This window comes from Pan troglodytes, chromosome 2, assembly GCF_028858775.2.
Source record: "Pan troglodytes isolate AG18354 chromosome 2, NHGRI_mPanTro3-v2.0_pri, whole genome shotgun sequence".
Taxonomy (NCBI): domain Eukaryota; kingdom Metazoa; phylum Chordata; class Mammalia; order Primates; family Hominidae; genus Pan; species Pan troglodytes.
The window spans coordinates 104543085-104566253 of NC_086015.1; the positions used below are offsets into that span (position 1 = coordinate 104543085).

A 23169-nucleotide genomic window follows, 5' to 3' on the forward strand; every position below is an offset into this window, starting at 1 on the left:
ACATTTTCAAGATTTTTCACTTCCTCTTCCTGCTCCTGAGGCACAGTTTTATAATCTGGAAAGAAGTACTATTATCTCCTCCTTAAATCAGTATAAAAGTTGAGAGGTTAAAAACATTATGTTTTGATTCACATCATTTGGCAATAAAAGATGATCTCAACAGTGAATATTTTAGGTAATAATTTAACTCAACCCTATTCTCTAAATCAAACAGTACTGGGGACAAAATTTTCTAAGACACTTAGATGGAAACATTAGGGCAACTGAATTGCAAGTTAACATGTTTATCTCTGCAGGTTGCCATGTAACTTTCTCCTCTGTATCCAGAGAGTTCTGAAACAGATAGCAAGGACTTTCACTTGGTGCACTGTTGAGACATCTCAAGAGAGGGTCACTGTGAGGTACTGATGTAAACGTGTCCACAGAGAGCAGCACAGTATATCACAGGCCAGGAACAAGAAGAAACGATTCAATGCCATCAGTCAGTGTGGCTCCTGCCTGGACAGCACAGAAATACTGGCAAAGCTAGTGTTTTATAGCATGCTCATTAACATTATCAGATTCCTACTCTCTCCAGCATGGTTTAATAAAACTGAGAGGAATCATTTGATTTTATAGATCTTTCCAAGCTATCACTTTTATATTTTCAAGTCAAAATTAAGACTGTCCTCAAAATAGAATGTCTAAACCTGTTCATTAATGGAAAGTCCATTTAAGCTTGAAGCTTTGCCATTCCAAGTTGAATTTTGACTTTGAAACATCACTGGCAAATCTGAAAGTAAAATAAGAAAAACTGAAGCAATGGAAAAATCTCCCCTGGCCCACAGTATTGAATGGAAGGTATTTCTAATCCTCAACATGTGTTTTAGAGCTTTCTTTTATGAAGAAGAAAGACCATCCACTACTGTGTCATGGATATCATTTCATAAGGAAAATAAATTTCTGTAGAAATAAAATTACCTTTACTTTTACATTTTTAAAAGAAACAGGCAACGTTTTAAAAAGGCAATTTCAACCTAACAGTCTCCTTCTCTTTATACTTCGAAGAATATCTTCTGCTCTGGAAATAGGCCACTCAATACTTTTTCCTGGTAAAAACTGCAACATGAATTATTGATTATTTGCCAGAAATAAAATTGTCACTAAATGACAGAAGGAGATTTAGGTGCTCATTTTATTTGTGGCATCCCAAATTCAAATAGTATTTCAAAAAGAAAATGTAAAAAATAAATTTTTCTTTAATTTAGATCATTAACCTTCCCTCATGTATAGTAAATATGGTACTGAGATAGCAGAAAGCATAAATTCTTTGAGGAAAAAATTATTTCTCGAAAGTTTCCTATATGATAACTTTAAAAGTAGAAAACTGGTGTCCATGGCAAAAGAAAAAAGGCAGGGGAGGAGACATCCCAACCAATTATCACTACAAAGCAAGTAGAAAATTAAATCAGGCTCAGTGCAATGGCTCACACCTGTAATCCCAACACTTTGGAAGGCCGAGGCAGGAAGACCACTTGAGCTCAGGAGTCTCTTAAGAACAGCCTGGGCAAAATGGCAAAACTCCATCTCTACAAAAAAATACAAAGATTAGCCAGGAGTGGTGCCAGGCACCTCTAGTCTCAGCTACTTGGGAGGCTGAGGTGGGAGGATCACCTGTGCCTCAGAGGTCAAGGCTGCAGTGAGCCCTGATCATGCCACTGCACTCCAGCCTGGGTGACAAGGTGAGAGTCTCTCTCAAAAAAAAAAAAAACAAAAACAAAAACCAATATCTGTTTTCAAATCACTATAATATAGTTTTCCCTCAAATTTTGAAGAATTTCTAATCTATTTTATTTTTCTGTACCTTCCAAGCAAGAGCAATTTAAAATCTGAATCAAAAATGGGTTTTCTTCATTCATTATAGAAAATAGTTAACAATTGTTATTACACAAACCTTTTTACAAAAAATTTTTACATCAGGCAGCCCTGCTGATCCAGAATATGTTCAGAGTGCCTCCCTTACATAAACCTTCGATGGTTTCATAGTAGCAGTGACAGTGACAGGAGGCAGTCAAATGCCTAGGCAGATAGGGGCGGGTCCCCAGTGAAACCCCACCTTCAAGCCAAAGACCGTTTAAAGCCTAGATACAAGTCCTGGGTAAATCCACAGACAGGATTGAGAAGCTGTCTTCCTGTTTGCCATGCTTTCCTCTGACTGATCCCCACCCTTCGCCTATTTTACATATACCTACCCTTTCCTAATTGGTTTTCTGCATTGTTGTGCCCACCTTTGAATGGTGTCTTTACTTTAACCTTTTTTGCATAGTCGCAAACCAATCAGCATGCACTCCCCATTCTGAGTCCATAAAAAGCCCCAGAACCAGCCACATTGAGAGAGAAACCACCCAACTGTGGGGTTGGGGAACCACCCCTACATCCCATCTCTGCTGAGAGCTGTTCTGTTGCTCCATAAAATTCTTCTCTGCTATCCTCACCCTTCAAATCGTCAGTCTATTCTCATTCTTCTTGGACATGGGACAAGAGCTCAGGAACCACCGAACATTGGGTACAAGCTATAACACAGGTGGGCCAAGTAGGCAGGGTGCCTCCAGTGGCAAGCCTGGTGTTCAGTGAGGCCTGAGTGGTGGGGGGGCATCACTGGCCATGGAGGTCGCCAGTTGGCAAAGTGGCTGAGAAGAATCTTGTGTCAGCACCAATATAAGTCTTGTTGAGTATTTGCCAATTATCTAACACTGAGCAAAACTAATACCTGTTCTCTAGGAGTGTAGAATCACATAGATGCTTCCAAATACCTACATCACATTAGGGGTAGTATGTCCTGGACAAACCTGGCTTGAAGGCTTCTCTCTTAAGGGACTTTCCTTTGGAGCACCAGGATACCTGCCACTATCTGAGGATAGAGTTACAGAAATAGGAAGTCAAGCAATTTTCCCCTTAGGGAAAACCCTGGGAAACTGAGGGGAGATACCAAAATCAGTTGCTGCTATGTTCAGGACAAACATGATCAATTTTGAAGGCACATCATCACTAAATTTCAAAAACGGTAATTACAGAAACTTGAATAAAACTGAAAGGTGTAACCAACTACTCATCTCTCAGGTTTTTTTTTAAGAAAGGGAAGAACTGAGTCACACCTTCACCCATGTCTTGCTTTCTGATTCCTTTTTTCTGCCCTACATGATAAAGAAATAGACAAAGCATGAAGTCACTTTATAGGAACATTTTTCAAGATTAAACAAACGCCTTTATATGCCTCATACTCCAAACTCTACAAGCAGAAAATAAGTTGATTATTGTTCCCATCTATCCCCACAAGCTCCTCAGTTTTTACCCCTCTCTGAGCCACAGCACCTAAATTTTTCCTACTATCCTACCACCACTCCCCAAACCATTCTACCTCTTCATCCTGCCTTCTTCACTGAGTCTATGGTTAGGAAACTCGGAAAGGTTACTACATGTGGACATACAATGTATGGAATGTAGCAGTCCATACATTCTATGAATTACCAGATGAGAATAAGGTAGATATAAATGTATCAATTTTATCTCGTGAAATATTTAGTGCTATTTTTAAATCTCTGTAAACCATCTCTTTAAAAGTGATTTTTAAACCATTCAGGGTCCACCTAATTTGTTCCTGGTATACAAGGTAACCATTTGCTTGCTGGTGATAAAACAGATACCTCCCATTATTTCAAGCTAACTGAATTGCTCATTATTGTAAACCAACTCTACATCAAGTACTCTTTGGTTTTGCAAATAGCAAATGAATAAGGCATGGCCCTAACATAAAAAAAAAACTCAGTTTAGTGGGAAGTTAATGACATGAATAAAAAATTATAATACAGCTTTAGTGAATAACAGAATGGAAGCATATAAGTGTACAGAAAAAGGCATGAATGAATAATTTTTTGAGGCTCATTGAAAGGCCCACCTGATGAAAATATGCACACTCTTCCCCAAACCTGCCATGGTGTGTGCAATATTGACAATGAGAATTATTAATCTGAGATAATGAGCTGTTTCCCAAAAGTCCACACACAATGTTGGTGTTACTTGGAAAAGACTGATTTCTGAACACCTATTATCATATTAGCATCAATTCATTTGTTCTTACAAACAGGGGGTGTAGGGGGGGACAAGATATGTGAGTTTTGGTGAGAAGATAATTTCAAGATTAGCTCATGAAGCACAGCCCATAAGGACTAGTTCATATGGGACATAAATTCAGAGGAACTAGAAAGTGGACCAGCATTGTGAGAGCATGAGCTAAAAGTGACTAGGGCTTGTCCAGACCAGATTTCTTCAAAGCAGGGTTATTACTCACTGTTTCTCCTAAAACCAGGTCACTTATTAATCAATCAACAGATATTTATTAGGCATATTTCCCCTACTTTTTGTTTTTATAATATGGTCTTTGGAGTCAAATCAAGACCACCCTCCTATTTTTTTTTTCTTTTTTTATATAATACTTTAAGTTCTAGGGTACATGTGCACAACGTGAAGGTTTGTTACATATGTATACATCTGCCATGTTGGTGTGGTGCACCCATTAACTCGTCATTTGCATCAGATATATCTCCTAATGCTATCCCTCCCCCCTCCCCCCACCCCACGATAGGTCCGGGTGTGTGATGTTCCCCATCCTGTGTCCAAATGTTCTCATTGTAAGACCACCCTCCTATTTTCTAAGACTGATTTACGATTTCTTCATGTCCTGTTGCCAGCAAGACATCATGCAAAGGTAGGAAGGAAAAAAACTGAAAACTGAGGTTTCTGATGGCCAACGCACTGAGGAATCACCTGCTTAGATAACTGGTAGCTGATTTTCCTCCTGCCCCTCCCATGCAAGATTGCTTTAGATCATTGCTACCATGTTTATGTCTTCTCTTTTCTGTTTAGACAGGTCACCCATTTCGCCTCTCCTTACAGACAGCTGGTGCTAGCTATACCATCAAATCTTTCTTTAAGCAGCTTCATCAGTTTTCCTTCCATTCCTACCTTAAGCAGATGACGGGGGAAAAAAAAGAGAGTTTCTAACAGTTTAAAAGAGTAAAGTTTAAGAATGGCCAAATAATGACCCATCATCATTAAATACAACAAAATTTGAGGCAAGACTGAGGCTCCAAATTCATCTCCAGTTCTCCTAATCTTCACTTCGCAAAGATAAATCAAAGAAAGATTTTCATTTTCACACAATGCTTACATAGCATGTGTCTTTAAATGGTCATTACAATTCAACTGTTGCTAAGATCTACAATTTTCCTCTAATTGACAAAAACAAATGTAGACAGGTTCTTGAAAGTGATGTTTATTACTAATGAAAATAGTACAGTTGTATACATAGGAAAACATCCTTATTTATTCATAAAGACTTCAAATGTTTATTTCTAATTATCCAATAATAAGACTAGAACATTTCAATAAAATAGTACAGTTAACATGAATTTATTTGATTCAAACTCTGGATAAAATGTCATTATAAACAAGGTGAAAAAGAAAAGTCCTTCATTATCCATACTCGATATTAAACATATATTACGGTATGTACACTATTGCTTAAGTATCATCACATAGTCCTGATATATGAAAAATTATACCTGTATTCTCTGATACGACAATTATTTTTTCTATATATAATCTTAATCTTTAAAGAAGTAATTAAACATGAGAATAAAAACACCAGGATGAGGAATCATTTAACCTAGGCTGTAGCTATAACTGTGTGGGCTGAGAGCAGTGTTTTTAACCAGTCTTACTATCCTGAGGGGAGTGGTTTAACCTGTCTCTTATTAACTCATAGCAGTAATGTAAGGTTTTACAAAATGCATGACTCAAGGAAATTTCCAGGCAATTCTTTACATCATGGTACCCTCCCATATTTCCACCTTCCACCAGGATATCCTTTGTGGAATACAATGCAATGGATTTGAGAATTGTGACCGTCACATCATTTTTCTGCATTTATTACACAATTGGGAGAATAAGCTAGGATCTTGACTCACTGCAGCTGGATTGTAAATGAGGAAGGCTGGCCCCACCCATTCCTACTGGGAATTGTTAGAAATGTTTTAGAAAAAAATAAAACAAAACAACCCGTTTGGGGTTTGTGTTTTTGTTTTTTTGCTAAAACATCTCAATTTAATAGTTATTCTACTTCATTAGCTCTTTCATTATGGAATAAATATGTTGTCTTCTCTTCCGTTGCAAAATGAAAATTCAATTCAGAGACAGAAAGATGTCAAAGTACCCATTGCTGAAAACAGAAATAACATAAAGCTACCAAAAAAATCATGAAATGGAAGTCAAACTTATAAAACAAGCATACAAATGAATAATTAGTTCAGGTATCATACTTCAGCCAACCTACTTTTAGAGCCTACAAAGAATATTTGTGCAGTTTCCAGCTTTTTGTTAGAGGTAATATTAAGTCAGAGTTGTTCAAACACATTACAATTTAGTGTGGCAAAAAAGAGAGAAAATAATAAAAAAGAGAAAGTGGGGAGGAGCCAACCCATGGTGACAGATAATGCAGAAGAAGAAAACAGAAGGTGAGAATAAAATCAGGTAAAGCCTGCACTTGTTTTATTATATAAATTAAATGGGGCCAGGTGAGGTGGCTCATGCCTGTAATCCCAGCACTTTGGGAGGCCAAGGCAGGTGGATCACCTGAGGTCAGGAGTTTGAGACCAGGCTGGCCAACATGGTGATGGTGAAACCCCATCTCTACTAAAAATATAAAAATTAGCTGGGCATGGTGGTGGGTGTCTGTAACCCCAGCTACTCAGGAAGCTGAAGCACGAGAATCGCTTGAACCCAGGAGGCAGAGGTTGCCAGGAGCTGAGATCGCCCCATTGCACTCCAGCCTGGGTGACAGAGCGAGACTCCATCTCAAATAATAATAGTGATAAAAATGGGACTTCAGGCCACATAAATGTGAACAAACACCCTTAAACCATTGCGATGGTGAAAATGGAGCCCTATTTATCAAATAAATTCCCCTTTATCCATAACCCATAAAAAAGGATAGTGTATACAATTCAATTATAAAGACTACATCTGTAAAACACCACAGTATCTTACAACCTTCTATAAATAACATTTTTTAAATGGTTATTTACCATGCATTTTATTGCTAACTGCATTTTAGTATTTTCACATAAGGTGATAGTCTTGTTGAATATTATATTGCTAGGTTAAGAAGAACGTTCTAATACTCAGAAAATTTCATTCCTCAATTGTGCAGTGTAAATGAGAGTTCAGCCTAAGACTTTTAAATGATGACATGCCATTAAATCACCTTCGAGGAAGGTCTTTTAGAAATAAGCTCTTTAGGGGTAGTTTTTTCCATCAAACTAATAGCTCCTTTAGTGCTTTGCTTTGTACATGAGTGGATCTTTGCTGGGCAAACTGTGTTCTTCAACCTTTCAACAGTGGTTCAGCTATAGCAAAGGTAGGATAGCAAAAGTTGTATTCCTCAACTGAGGCCTCCTGTTCTTTCCCTGATAGTTGAGGGGCTCCTATACTCTTCCATTTCATTGGTGTGGAGCAGACATTCATGAAGAGCTAAGTGTTTTGCTCTTGCATGAAAAGGTCATGCAAAAGGAAATCAGAGATGGTGACGTGTGTCAGAATTCCCAAATTCCCACTTCACTGCTTAGTTTGTGGAAAACAACAACCCTCCTTTGGCTCAGTTTGTGCTTCTCCTAAGTGTTCCGCATGGTGACCTGCCCTAGAGGGATTTGTGTCCATCTGGAATTCTTCCAGCAAGCACACATTCAAAGAGTTGCATTCTAAGGTTAATTTGTGATAAAATACACTTTCATCTAACATGTAGTATAGGAAAACAGTTTACAGTCTTAAACAGAAAACTTTGAAAGTTTTATAAATAAAACTAAGCACTTAGTAGTGACAAATATCATTAACACTTAAAATGTCTTAAAGGTAATTATCAATTACTTTTCAAATGGGCCCAGTGGAAAGTGTCTAATTATCCAATATTAAGACTAGAACATGTCAATAAAATAGTGGAAAGTGTACCTATACTGAGCTGTTAGAGGATCCATTATGTGAGTAGGGAATGAAAGGAAATGCTAGGATAAGCGAGCCTCCTTGGCGCGGGCGCACATGCGCATTAGCGCGCACACGCACACACACATACATACACACACACACAACCTGTTATCCATACATACTTTGCAAAATACCTGGCCATCTTCAAGGCTTTCACTAGCTTTACTGTGGCATGCACCAAGCCCAGATATTTAGTTTCCGGTGTCCTCATAATGAGCAGAATTGGCAGTCATCAAGTTGAGAAAAAAAAAGTGAACCAAGTATTTTATCTTATGGTCAGTTTATACTGGTTATTTATATCTGGTCAGAAATAAATCAAAATGTTCAGAATTGGTTTTGGCAAACATGAAGACATCTAGCATAAAGTATCTGCATTAATAATAACCTACTGCATATGCAATTTAATATCATGATGATGATTATTTGGCCTCCTCCTCTCCCCCTCCAAAGCAACCCATTCAAAAAAAACACTAGGGGGAAAGAGGAAAATTTCCATTTTCTGTCAAAATTTATATAAGGTATGGACTTCCTATCTGTTCAGTTTTTAAAATATTTTAATTGTAATAAAAGCTTTGCCCTGTTTTGTAAAGCAGGAGTTAATTTAGACAGGAGGTATTACACAAAGGAGAAGCAATGAAAATGAGCTCATCTATATTATGTGAGGTAGTTAAGTGCTGTTTTCCAAATTAATACACCAGGAACTAGAGGAGAGACAGGATTTGCCCAAGACATCTTTAGATTTCAGAAGCAATCAGGGAACCTCAGTCCAGCAATCAAGAAACAAAACATATTCTCAGCACTGGGGTCTTGACCCGACACTCACTCCCTCCCTGCCCATGTGATTAAATTTGTCTTTAGATTAATGGGAATCTTCTAAACTTTATGTATATATATATGCATTCATCCTGAAAACTAAAAAAAAAGATATTAACATAGTTAACATAAAAATAACATGGTCTTGATTAATATGCTCAGGAAATGCAAGACACTGATAGAAGCATAAAAATACAATCCTAATTCTATCCTGCAGCAAAAAAGTTTGCTTTTTCTTTAGCAGTTTGATCAAAAAAAGAAAGAATTTTATTTAGATGAATGCCTGTTTATAAACTATCCATTAAGACTATTTCAAAGGTTTCCCCTTCTACCCAACAATAACAAATATGCTCCAAAATATTCCCTTACTAAGCCAGACTTCTCCATGTAAGAGTCTCACCTTATTTTCCTATTGAGAAACCCGAGGCACAGTTCTTAGGAGACACCCCCAGTGATTCAGAAGCAGACAGCAACTGCAGCCCTAACTCCTAGGTCCAGCTTTTTCTTGTAGAATACTTTCCAGAGTTTACGTAGTTTTCAATTTATTTAAACACAGCATTCAGTCTTTATAGAAATAAAAATGGTAACATCTCTTACTACATTCTGAAAACTTAAGCTGAAAAAAAAACAGTGTGCCCTATATTTAGTTTTTTCATAGAAAACTCTTCTTCCAACAGTGTTTAAAATCCAGGTTAATTATATGACATAAGTAACAAGTAATCTCCATCTTCTCCAGGCTTCTAATCAGTTTCAGAACAGGAGTTTTGGTTAAACCTCTTCCCTGCCATGAAAACACAAAGAGCAATTCAGTAAAAAAAGCAAGAATGTAATAAAATGCAATTACTGTCATACATCACTAAGCTATACTCCTAAAATCATGAATACTTTCTATTTTTTTCTTTATTTGAAGGAAAGTTGTTCTGTTCTGTGCTAAAAATTGTTTTAATCCACTCTACAAAGATCATGTGATGCTTTAATCCTGAATCAACTCCATTAACATTTTTTGGGCTACCTGATAGATGAAAACTCTGAAACTAAGTGAAAACTGAAAATGCAGTTTGGATTACGTGCCTGACATCTTTCCAATGTCTTATTCCTTCTGTGAACCTCCTAAGGTTACAGAGCCTGTGTAGACTTTCTTTTGTCTCACAGGGTCTTCTAGTTCAAATCTTCTTTGTTTCATAGACTCTGTGTGTGTATTTTAATGTTAGACAGTGCACCAGAAGAAACAGAAACATGTAGTCAATCTGCCTATTCCTATAAGGCTCTCCTGAATCCTTCCTTTGGATGTCTTAGCCTAGAAAAGATGCATTTTTAATTCAGTGAACACATTCAGGCAGGTAGCTTTGAGAGGCTTCTAAAGGGTCGAAACATTCATGTTCTTTCTATTGGATACTACTGAAATGGAGCCGTGGGTCATCTGCTGGCTGAAGATGCAGAGATGAATGGATTCTCTGGTTTAAAAGGCAGACACCTGGTGATATTGCTCTGGCTGCATTCAGCAAGACTGGCAGCACCTCCTAGGAGCCAAGTCAGATGTTCAGAGATTTTTAGAGTTATCTCTACCATGCACATGGAATTAGAAAAGCATCTTTCTCAGTTTCCTCAGTTATCAGTTTGTCCCTTCTCTTAGAGAGGAACCACGAGCAAAGGAGCCACCTATCAGAGAAAAAGAATTTTGAGTAAAGGGGCAGGGGTTCCACTCAGGGCCATGGGTGTTATTGTGACCCTTCATTAATTTCTCTTATAAGCATGCATGAATTGCTCTGATTTTTCTCTTCTAAAAGCCAAGCCAGAAGATACTTATCTGGCCCTCCATGAACAAACACTTCCACGAAGGCAACGGTAGGACCAAATATCAATACCAAACTGTAATCCTACCCAATACACTCAGCTAACGCCCATTATGGCCTCTTTTCAAGATAGTTTATTTTGTAACCTATGTCTAGTTATGGATTGTGGGAACAAAGAAAAAAATTACAGACATTTGCCCAAAATGCATCCTGAGAAAAGCAAATGGGAAAATTAAGATAAACTTGATAGAGGCAAGAGATACAGTTTAATGAGATTTGTAATTCAAAGCATACTGAAAAGTATCTACAGAGATAGAATTGAAAGAATATGTTGAAATATGTGAGGACTTATGGCTACTCAAATGTTCTTCAAAGGAACTATCTATGAAAAATATTTTATGGCATCAGATCAATCAGATCACTAGTGAGATCTATGATAACAAGAGAGAAAATATGAAAAGACTATGTGTAGTCCAGGCGTCTCTAGTCCAAAACAGACAGTATCTTAGTTTTAAATCTTCTCTGCCACTGGCTATCACTGTCATCTTAAGTAAGTCCCTTCATGTCTCCAAGATTTCCTTTCCTCAAATAAGAAACACTCAATTTACAAAGCCCTTATAAGGAAGAAATGAGATAATCTGCCTGGACATGCATAAACTTTGAAGAACTCAACAAATGTTGGTTATCACGGAGACTCCTGTCACATGGACAGGAAATTATGTGCTCACTCAGGTGTGACATTACTCTAGAGTAAACTGTTAAGTCTGTAGGTCAGGGTGGGGGGCTGTTTCAAAAGCTTACACTTGTTGCTCTCTCACAAAAGCTGCAAACTCAGGATCATTGGCATACAGTTCCAAAACTCTCATTCTCTCTTGAATTTCCTTAAACAAAAAAGAAACAATAGGCCACACATTGCATTAGAAAAACCTCAACAGCCTTTTAAAAGGGGTTCTAATTTTCATAAGGAATTGTTACATTCTGGGCTATTCAGAAGTATGCTATAAGAAAGAAGTGCAGGAGTGTGCACTTTCAGAGAAATGGAAGGATCTACATACACTACTCTGGATATTACATGTCCTGCTCTAAATCAGACATATTTCTAAGGAAGAAAGGGAGGAAGGAGAGAGTACCAGTTAATAATGAAAAAAAAAAAGCACCATTGTGGGGGAAATAAGGTACCGCTTAGAATTTAATACTCTGTGCATATCATAGACTAGGAGATACGAGGTAAAAACCAATTACTAAATATTTTTTACACTTTCTTAAAGTCCATGTGCATGCACGCATACACTCATACACACCCCCACCCACCACCCCCTGCTCCCCCACACACACACCAGCAGTAGCTGCAACAGCAACAGTACAGCAACATAAATGCAAAGTTTCCCACCTCTCTGGAAAGCTCACTGCTCTCATACATCTGTCTGATTTCTTCTCTGCTCAGCCCACCAATCACGTCTCCGCTAGCAGAGCTGTAGAAGGGATGCTGAGGATAGGGTCCCTCATACTTCTCACATCCAGCCCTGTGACTTTCATACACGGGGTTGTACTTCACAGCATTCTCAATAGATGAAAGGCTGTCAGGCTGCCTGCTGGAGCCACTAAAAGAAAGATATGATTGATTCAGGCTCTTGTTTGGATGCTCAACTATGTGGAAGACTATTTACCTGGGACAAGATTTCTGTTGAAGAAAAACAGGTGCACTTTACACAAATGGTGGGACATAACTGTGAAAAACATCTAGATCAACCTCAAAAATTATTTGTCAGGTGTTATCATTATGATTTCCTCACATCCATGGCAAGTGCCCTGTGGACTTGTTCCATGTCTCATTCATCTTATTTGCCATGGCGCCTGGCATTCATAAATGTTGGAAACTATGTCTGCCAGTAGATGGTGCTTCATAAACTGTAGCTTCATCATTCCCAGAGTTATACACATTGAAAATCAGTGTGTAGCCACGCAGCAAATCTGACTGAAATATAAATATTACGGTCTAGGGGAAGCAGAGCCTCAATTAAATTCAACTCAGGTCTACACATATTTACCGAGCATTGATCATGTGCATAGGACTGTTCTACAAACTGCTGACACAAATAATCTTTTATCTCTGCCCTGGATGAGGTTACAGTCTAATGAAAAGTCAGACACAATAAGAATATAATAACAATGACGGAGGTATGTCCCAGGTGCTCCAGGACTTAGCCAAGTTGATGGTGAGAGAAGTAAACTAGACCTCAAGTTGTAGCTCTTACAGACTTCAGACGCACAGAAGCAAAGTACAATATGTGATTATGATCCTTGCATCCTGAGTCTAGCAAATGGACCAGGTTTTATTTCCCCATCAATGAAGCAACACCTAACTAAACAGAGAATGAGATTTCATTTATTGACAGACCCTTACCTAGATTTAAATTCTGGCTTATTACCACTAGCTTGAGCCAAAGAGGAGCAAGTTGTAACAGATCTGGTCCTCCCTGAAGGGAAATTCACCTCTTCTATCTCATCTCCAACATTGCTTCTCCAAATTCTTTCTGGCCATGAAATAGGCATTCTGGTCACACTCAACCATGCCTTTCCTTCGATGAGCCTTGAAGTTCACGCATGCCTCCCTGACTTTGCTCATGCTCATTCAACCAGCTAGAAAGCATCCCAGCCCAAACGTAGCAAATGTCTACTCTTTCTCTCCAGCAAATTACCACAGCCATCATTAAAACTTTTAAGACTCTTTCCCCAGGCAAAACTTATTTGTACCTCATCAAGGCTCCTTAGCATCTTATTCTTAGTGCTACTTCTGTTTGTCTTCAATTTGACACCGCTTTGAGGACAAGGACCATGTGTTTATTCAAATTCATAGCTCTCTTCCACCCAGCCAGCTCCTTGTCCAATATTTGGCACCTGGTAAGTACTAAATAAATGTGTAAATGGAACATTGTATTCCATTAGAGAGCTCTTTTCCTTATTTACCTGAAGGGACTCTCTCTTTCACTCCTGTCATGGTGTGCTTGAAGAGTCCTGATGAAGAAGTAGATGATAGCAGAAAAGATGACAAGAAGTCCAACCACGGAGGCAATAGTGATGCCTATGATCACGGGCTCAGACACAAATTCCTCACAGTGCTTGCCTCGGTACCACCAGTTCTCACCCACCCGGCACCTGCAACCAACAGTCACCAAGTCCGATATCTGAATCACTCTGCTCACACTGACAATTAACGGCAGAACCTTCTGAGGGACTAGAGGAAAGTAGAGAAATAAATGCTGACCACGTGAAGCTTCATAAAGAGTTGAATAGACAGATTAAAAGATCATACAATTTAAGGCGGTGCATAAAGCCCAGCACAGACCTAGTAGGTCCTCAATGACTGTTTGAAAGAAAACTGAATAAAAAGCTAAATAGGTTTAAGGAAATTATTCTACTTAACATCCTTATTTATAGATAACCAAAAAACAAGCCTAGGAAGGAAAGTGACTGGCATTAGGCCATACAATTAGTCTGCTGCAGAACTGGGCCTAGAACCCAGGCCTCCAGACTCCCCATGTCCTTTCAGTACGCTAAAGATATCCTTCAAACCCTAAGGCCACAGGGAAAGGAAATCACTGTTTTTCTAGGTAATATTAATTTCTCTGGACATGAAGAGACTGTTTTTCTCCTTATAAACTTTATCCTTCTTCATATAGAAGAGTCTAGATTATTTCTACTTATTTCCTGTTTCTGGCATCTATGCCAACATTTGCCCATTTTGACCTTGCAGACTGTCCTCTACTTTCTGTTTCTCCTCCTTATTCTCAGCATCCTCTCCTCTTCAACCACGCAGCTTTGGTTGTGTATGGTTGGAAAGTTGATTTGTTTGACTTTGTTTAAGGGGAGTGGGCAGATGACAGTCGGGCTAACTGAATCTGCTCATCTTCTCATTGGTTCTACCTTTAGAAAATGGATCTCAGATGTACTTAAAGAAAAATATTTTTGTCACCACTTTGAAAACTTTAAATACTTTAAAGTTTTTAAATGTTTGTCTTTATTTTTGAATGAATACTAAGTAGGAATAAGAGGGGCCCAAAACCTTTAAAAATATAATTCAAGTATAACAATAAAACTCATTTTCACTTTCAGATATAGAGGAACGTGATCTTATGCCTAAACCTCATTTGAACACCAGTTTCCTTATCATCACTATTAAAAACTACAATACAAAGATCTCCATCTGCTCCAAGTAGTCTCAGTAGGATTTTTTATTTTATTTTTATTTTTTTTGAGACAGAGTTTCAATCTTGTTGCCCAGGCTAGAGTGCAGTGGCACGATCTCAGCTCACTGCAACCTCTGCCTCCCGGGTTCAAGCAATTCTCCTGCCTTAGCCTCACAAGTAGCTGGGATTACAGGTGCCTGCCACCACACCCAGCTAATTTTTGTATTTTTAGTAGAGATGGGGTTTCGCCATGTTAGCCAGGATGGTCTCAATCTCCCGACCTCAGGTGATCCACCCACCTTGGCCTCCCAAAGTGCTGGGATTATAGGCATGAGCCACTGCACCCAGCCAGTAGGACATATTTAGACAATTTTTTTTTTTTGCAGTTCCCTAACAGCATAAATTACTGAATTGAAATTCAGGCCTGTTAAACAACTCATCCTCACATGACAGTTAGATGGCTCCCATCTATTGCCTAGATATAACTTCTATAATGCATACTATAATAAGTATCCTAAAATTATAGGTGCAGGCCCCTTTTCTTTAGAGGAAATATCTATAGCCTCTAAAGTCAAAATCTGTAACTACAACATACCTACAAATGGCCCCGTGCCCAGGCATAATGTCACACTTTCCATCATTCAAGCAGAAGTCAGGCTGTAGGTCACAGAGACTCTGACAGGGCCGTTCTTCCACACTCAGGTAACCAGGGAAGCATCTGCACTTTGCTTCTCCACTCCAGGGGTTGACCAGACACTCTGAAAATTCATTACAGGCCTGAAACTTGCAAGGGTTGGCTTCATCACCTAAAACATTAAACAAAGAATAATGCAAGAAAAGGCAAAACACAGAAACTGGGGTATACAAAGCCCTTCATTAAAGTTCTCCCCCAAAGTATATGGGACTCCTTTCCAGAACCATTAAATTACACCATCGCCACCAATACCACACACAAAAACTCTCACTCATCATAGATCGATAAGCTTTTGTCAAATTTTTGTGCAACTCAGAGCCAAATCATAAAACCCTATGACCTATCTAAGCCTTAACATATTTTATCTAGGGAGCATGTAGAAGCTTTAGAAATCCATGCCATGTAATTGCAGATCTAAGTTAAACACAATAGTAATTGTAGATCTAAATTAAACACAGTTTTCATGGACCATTCATTTCCACCAACCCCAACCTGCTGCAGTTGACCTCCACTCTACATACACTGCTACATGCCTTGCACAACACTGAGAACATGAATGGGGAGAGAGAGCTCAGAAGAGAACTGGTAGGAGCCTCAGGGATGGGTATAGCCCAGTAAGAGCAGCCTAGGAACAGTCAAGATTTGTGAAAATCAATGTTAGGAAAATAAGTCAGCCCTGCACTTCCTGAGGCCATTTCCAACAAAATATTTTTGCCTTCATAACTTAATTTTTCATTGATAGGGTGAGGGAAAATGACTATTTTTAAAAACGAATTAGGATAGTAGTCAGTCAAAAAAGATATGACATTGACCATGAATGGGCCTTCCATCCTGCCACAGTTCCCACATGTTCTTCACTGGTCAATGGTAATCTGTGAATGGTAAGTGGGCAAATGGTGACACAGACATTGAAAATAGAGAAAACAGGTGGAAATGATCCATAGACTCATCTGTATTAAAAAGTATAAAGTTTAGCTAGAAGACTATAGGGAATAAAAAGAAATAGCATAGTCTCTTGGTTTCCAAAATAATGGAAGGATCTACATACATAATGTTGTGAAAAGCAATGATTTCCTTGCTGCTCTGGAAATTGAAGACAATTTTGCACAAGTCTGTGCCCTTGGAGTTTGGAGATCACTGAAGTTGATCTCCTTTGGCCGCATGTGGTAACAGGGGAAATGTACTGAGTTGAATAGTGTCCCCAGAAGTTCATGTCCATCCAGAACCTCAGAATATGACCTTACTTGGAAACAGAGTATTTGTATATATAATCAAGTTAAGAAGAGGCCATACGAGATTAGAATGAGCCCTAATGCAATGATTGGTGTCCTTATAAGAAGAGGGAAATTTGGACACAGACAGAAACACACAGGAAACAAGGCTATCTGGAGACAAAGGCAGATATTAGAGTGATACACCTATAAGCTAAGGGATGCCAAGGGATTGCTGGTAAACATCAGAAACCAGGAAAAGGTAAGGAAAGAGTCTTCCCTAGATCTTTCAGAGGGAACAGGGCCTGGCCAACATTTTGATTTTGGACTTCTAGCCTCAAGAACTGTGGGAGAATAAATTCCTGTTGTTTTAAGGCACCTAGTTTGTGGTACTTTGTTACAGCAGCCCTAGGAAACTAATACAGGGGACCACTGCCAAGATGCTCACATAACAGGAAAAACATACAAATGTGTTGACAGGTGGGAAATTTCTACAAGGGAACTGCACGGCCAGATTTCACTGTATATTTCCTAAGTCTTCACATCTTTATCCAGGTATTCGTTTTGTGACTTTGTAATCAGAAAATAATCTGATCCTTACCCAGCAGTGAGGGATAGGAGTGTCTATAGGGGTGAGGAAGATGGTACTGCATAGCTCTCCTTTGTTAATGGAAGTTCAAGAGCTTCTGAGACACTGCATGTTAAAGTAAGTTGGGCAAGAGTCAAGTCAATCTTGTCTCTAGCCAATCTTGAAATAAAGTACTTTAATCTGAAGGCCTTTAACTAAAAATATAAGATTGAATATCCCTTATCTAAAATTCTTGGGAGGAGAAGTTTGGATTTCAAATTTTTCAGATTTTGGAATATTTGCCTTTACATAATGAGATATCTTGGGGATGGAACACACGTCTACACAAAAAACTCATTTATGTTTCATATACACCTTATACACATAGACTGAAGGTAATTTTATACAACATTTTAAATAATTTTGTGCGTAAGACAAAGTTTGTGTATATTGAACCACCAGAAAGCAAAGAGGTCACTATTTCAGCCACCCATGTGGACAATCTGTGGTTGTTCGGCATCACCATCATGCTGTGCCTGGAAAAACTGTATCACTCCGAAGGGAAGTGTGAGAGTCTTTTTTCCCCTGGGCCCTCTGAATAAACTGTTGTGCATCTGTGTTTTGACTGCAACCCATCCCATGAGGCCAAGTGAAGAAATTTACCCTTGTAGCATCATGTCAGTGCTCAAAAAGTTTCAGACTGGAGCATTTCAGATTTCAGATTTTCATGTTAGGAATGCTTAACCACTATACATGTAGTAAAATGATTCTATTTAAAAATTTTGAAACTTTGTAACCATTCTGCAGGTATATGTGTCTGAGGTGAGAAAAATAGAGTCTATCTTTTCTATACATTAGGAAAAAGATATAGCCATAGGAAAAAGATAAAATATAGCCTTTTTGCTTCCAGGCCAAGGAGAAAGACAAAGCCTAATATTTTAATAATGTAAATAAAAGGCTGTGGTTTCAAAGTCTCTTTCCACTCCTTTGTGCTAGTTAAGAAAGGGTGCCCAGGTAGCTAACTGTATGTTTGGAAAAGTGCCTTAATGATTCTATTGGGGAAACAAAGGTAGAGTTGGAGGTAAATTTAGGATGGGAGACAGGGATCTAAATGGTGGAATTAATTACAATCTGGTTTTCTAGGAGCAGCTTAAAAGAAGGATAGATGGGTCTAGAAAAATGAGAGTAGAGGAAAGATGTGTAGATGGTCTGGAAAGACAGCTTTATGGCCTGAGCAACATCATAGCTGGCTGGGTCCTGGGAAAAAAGTTGGCCAGTAAGAGATGCCCTTGAGAGGGTGGCAGAGGAATTTAAGGATGGTTATGCCTAACTAATATTTTTAAGCCATCTGCCGTGCTGAGATAAAGCCTTCTCCATTACCTTCATACCATCAGCAAATGCCTGATAGAATCAACTGCCTTATGTTGGAAGTGCTTTGAGCAGATCAAAAACAGGATTGTGATTTGCATTAGGTTAACACCACAAGAGTCAAGACTCCCGTGAGACTGAAAATTCAGCAAAGAAAACTCAGAACTGGGGAGGATTAAGAGATATTTAAGTTCCTTAACAATGCCCAGAAATACTGAGGAGTTGAGGGAACATAGATGCAGGTTTTATACTGCACAGGGGTGGGGCTAATGCCAGCTAATTTGAATATTAAAAGTAAAGGCAAGCTTATAAACCTTGATGATATTGCATGCAGCTGACATGTGAGTTACATACAAAACTGAAGTAAGGTGGTGGCTGCCAAGATGGCCAAATAGGAACAGCTCCAGTCTGCAGCTCCCAGCGAGATCAATGCAGAAGGTGGGTGATTTCTGCATTTCCAACTGAGGTACCTGGCTCATCTCATTGGGACTGATTGGACAGTGGGTGCAGCCCACAGAGGGTGAGCCAAAGTAGGGTGGTGCGTCACCTCACCTGGAAGTGCAAGGGGTTGGGGTACTCCCTCCCCTAGCCAAGGGAAGCCATGAGGGACTGTGCCATGAGGAACAGTGCATTCAGCCCAGATACTATGCTTTTCCCACTGTCTTTGTAACCCGCAGACCAGGAAATTCCCTTGGGTGCCTATACCACCAGGGCCCTCCGTTTCAAGCAAAAAACTGGGCGGCCATTTGCACAGACACCAAGCTAGCTGCAGGAGTTGGTTTGTTTTTGTTTTTGTTTTTCATACCTTGGTGGCACCTGGAATGCCAGCAAGACAGAACCGTTTACTGCCCTGGAAAGGAGGCTGAAGCCAGGGAGCCAAGCGGTCTAGCTCAGCGAATCCCACCCCCACGGATCCCAGCAAGCTAAGATCCACTGGTTTGAAATTCTTGCTGCCAGCACAGCAGCCTGAAGTCAACCTGGGGCGCTCAAGCTTGGTGCAGAGAGGGGCGTCCACCATTACTGAGGCTTGAGTAGGTGGTTTTCCCCTCACAGTGTAAATAAAGCCGCCCGGAAATTTGAACTGGGTGGAGCCCACCACAGCTCAGCAAAGCCTCTGTAGCCAGACTGCCTCTATAGATTCCTCCTCTATGGGCAGGGCATCTCTGAAAGAATGGCAGCAGCCCCAGTCAGGGGCTTAGAGATAAAACTCCCCTCTCCCTGGGACAGAGTACCTGGGGGAAGGGGCGGCTGTAGGCGCAGTTTCAGCAGACTTAAACATTCCTGCCTGCTGGCTCTGAAGAGAGCAGCAGATCTCCCAGCACAGCACTCGAGCTCTGCTAAGGGACGATTGCCTCCTCAAGTGGGTCCCTGACCCCTATGTCTCCTGACTGGGAGACACCTCCCAGCAGGAATTGACAGACACCTCATACAGGAGAGCTCTGGCTGGCATCTGGTGGGTGCCCCTCTGGGACAAAGCTTCCAGAGGAAGGAACAGGCAGCAATCTTTGCTGTTCCACAGCCTCCGTTGGTGATACCCAGGCAAACAGAGTCTGGAGTGGACCTCCAGCAAGCTCCAGCAGACCTGCAGCAGAGGAGCCTGACTGTTAGAAGGAAAATTAACAAACAGAAAGGAATAGCATCAACATCAACAAAAAGGACGTCCAGACACAGAAACTCCATGCAAAGGTCACCAACATCAAAGACCAAAGGTAAATAAATCCATGAAGATGAGGAAAAACCAGCACAAAAAGGCTGAAAATTCCAAAAACGAGAATGCCTCTTCTCCCACAAAGGATCACAACTCCTTGCCAGCAAGGGAACAAAACTGGATGGAGAATGAGTTTGATGAAGTGACAGAAGTAGGCTTCAGAAGGTGGGTAATAACAAACTCCTGCGAGCTAAAGAAGCATGTTCTAACCCAATGAAAGGAAGCTAAGAACCTTGAAAAAAGGTTAGACGAATTGCTAACTAGAAAAACCAGTGTAGAGAAGAACATAAATGACCTGATGGAGCTGAAAAACACAGCACGAGAACTTAGTGAAGCATACACAAGTATCAATAGCTGAATCAATCAAGCAGAAGAAAGGATATGAGATTGAAGATCAACTTAATGAAATAAAGCATGAAGACAAGGTTAGAGAAAAAACAATGAAAAGGAAAAAACAAAGCCCCTGAGAAATATGGGACTATGTGAGAGACCAAACCTACATTTGATTGGTGTACCTGAAAGTGATGGGGAGAATGGAACCAAGTTGGAAAACACTCTGCAGGATATTATCCAGGAGAACTTCCCCAACCTAGCAAGACAGGCCAACATTAAATTCAGGAAATACAGAGAATCCCACAAAGATACTCCCCAAGAAGAGTAATCCCAAGACACATAATTGTCAGATTCACCAAGATTGAAATGAAGGAAAAAATGTTAAGGGCAGCCAGAGAGAAAGGTCGGGTTACCCACAAAGGGAAACCCATCAGACTAACAGCGGATCTCTCTGCAGAAACCCTACAAGCCAGAAGAGAGTGGGGACCAATATTCAACATTGTTAAAGAAAATAATTTTCAACCCAGAATTTCATATCCATCCAAACTAAGCTTCATATGCAAAGAAGAAATGAAATCCTTTACAGACAAGCAAATGCTGAGAGATTTTATCACCATTAGGCCTGCCTTACAAGAGCTCCTGAAGGAAGCACTAAATATGGAAAGGAAAAACCAGTAACAGCCACTGCAAAAACATACCAAATTATAAAGAACATTGACACTATAAAGAAACTGCATCTACTAACGGGCAAAATAACCAGTTAGCATCATACTGACAGGATCAAATTCATGCATAACAATATTTACCTTAAATGTAAACAGGCTAAATGCCCCAATTAAAAGACACAGACTGGCAAAATGGATAAAGAGACAAGACCCATCAGTGTGCTGTATTCAGAAGACCCATCTCATGTGCAAAGACACACATAGGCTCAAAATAAAGGGATGGAGGAAAATTTACCAAGCAAACACCAAACACCAAAAGCAATGGCAACAAAAGCCAAAATTGATAAATGGGATATAATTAAACTAAAGAGCTTCTGCACAGCAAAAGAAACTATCATCAGAGTGAACAGGCAACCTACAGAATGAGAAAACATGTTTGCAATCTATCCATCTGACAAAGGGCTAATATCCAGAATCTACAAGGAACTTAAACAAGTTTACAAGAAAAACACAAACAACCCAATCAAAAAGTGGGTGAAGGATATGAACAGACACTTCTCAAAAGAAAACATTTATGCAGCTAACAAACATATGAAAAAAGCTCATCATCAGTGGTCATTACAGAAATGCAAATCAAAACCACAATGAGATACCATCTCAAGCCAGTAGAATGGCGATCATTAAAAAGTCAGGAAACAACAGATGCTGGAGAGGATGTGGAGAAATAGGAACACCTTTACAGTGTTGGTGGGAGTGTAAATTAGTTCAACCATTGTGGAAGACAGTGTGGTGATTCCTTAAGGATCTAAAACTAGAAATACCTCCCATTGCTGCCATATACCCAAAGGATTATAAATCATTCTACTATAAAGACACATGCACATGTATGTTTGTTGCGGCACTATTCACAATAGCAAATACTTGGAACCAATCCAAATGCCCATCAATGTTAGACTGGGTAAAGAAAATGTGGCACATATACACCATAGAATACTATGCAGCCATAAAAAGGATGAGTTCGTGTCCTTTGCAGGGACATGGATTAAGCCGGAAACCATTATTCTCAGCAAACTAACACAGTAATAGAAAACCAAACATTGCATGTTCTCACTCATAAGTGAGAGTTGAACAATGAGAACATATGGACACAGAGAGGGGAACATCACACATGGGGGCCTGTCAGGGGTGGAGTGCTAGAGGAGGGATAGCTTTAGGAGATATACCTAATGCAGATGACTGGCTGATGGGTGCAGCAAACCACCATGGCACATGTATACCTATGTAACAGATCTGCACGTTCTACACATGTATCCCAGAACTTGAAGTATAATAATAAAAAAAAACTGAAGTAAATGTATTTATTGTAATTCTCTTTGTTTTTATTTTTTATTTTTTATTTTTTTTTAGAGACAGGTTCTCACTATGTTGCCCAGGCTAGAGTGTAGTTGTGTGATCATAGCTCATTGTAATCTCAACCTCCTAGACTCCAGCAATCTTCCCACCTCAGCCTCCCAAGTAGCTGGAACTACAGGCATATGCCACAGTGCCCAGCTAATTTTTAAGTTTTTCTGTAGAGATGGAGACTCACTATGTTGCTTAGGCTGGTCTTCAAACTCATGGCCTCAAGCAATCCTTCTCCCTCAGCCTCCTAAAGTATTGGGATTACAAGTGTGAGTCACAGCACCAGGCCTGTAATTCTGTTTAAAAATAAGTAGATTGACCTTTGCAAAAGTTTTATAAATCATAACTGTTTGCA

General features: G+C 39.5%; 1 protein-coding gene across 4 annotated transcripts in view; it reads right to left on the reverse strand.

The window, feature by feature from the left end:
- Nucleotides 1–5300: 5300 nt before the first annotated feature.
- Nucleotides 5301–23169, reverse strand: part of IMPG2 (interphotoreceptor matrix proteoglycan 2) — a 96845-nt gene continuing 78976 nt past the window's right edge. Inside the window, exons 15-19 of one of the 4 annotated variants that reach the window (XM_016941572.4) lie at nucleotides 15462–15672; nucleotides 13647–13835; nucleotides 12070–12280; nucleotides 11481–11560; nucleotides 5301–9667 (exon numbers count right to left, since the gene is read on the reverse strand). In XM_016941572.4, the coding sequence (XP_016797061.2) occupies nucleotides 9655–9667; nucleotides 11481–11560; nucleotides 12070–12280; nucleotides 13647–13835; nucleotides 15462–15672 (704 nt within the window). In that variant the 3' untranslated portion in view covers nucleotides 5301–9654. Of the gene's footprint in view, nucleotides 9668–11480; nucleotides 11561–11901; nucleotides 12281–13646; nucleotides 13836–15461; nucleotides 15673–23169 lie in introns of those variants that run through there. The other 3 variants (XM_063806058.1, XM_054682104.2, XM_054682105.2) reach the window with 3 other exon arrangements.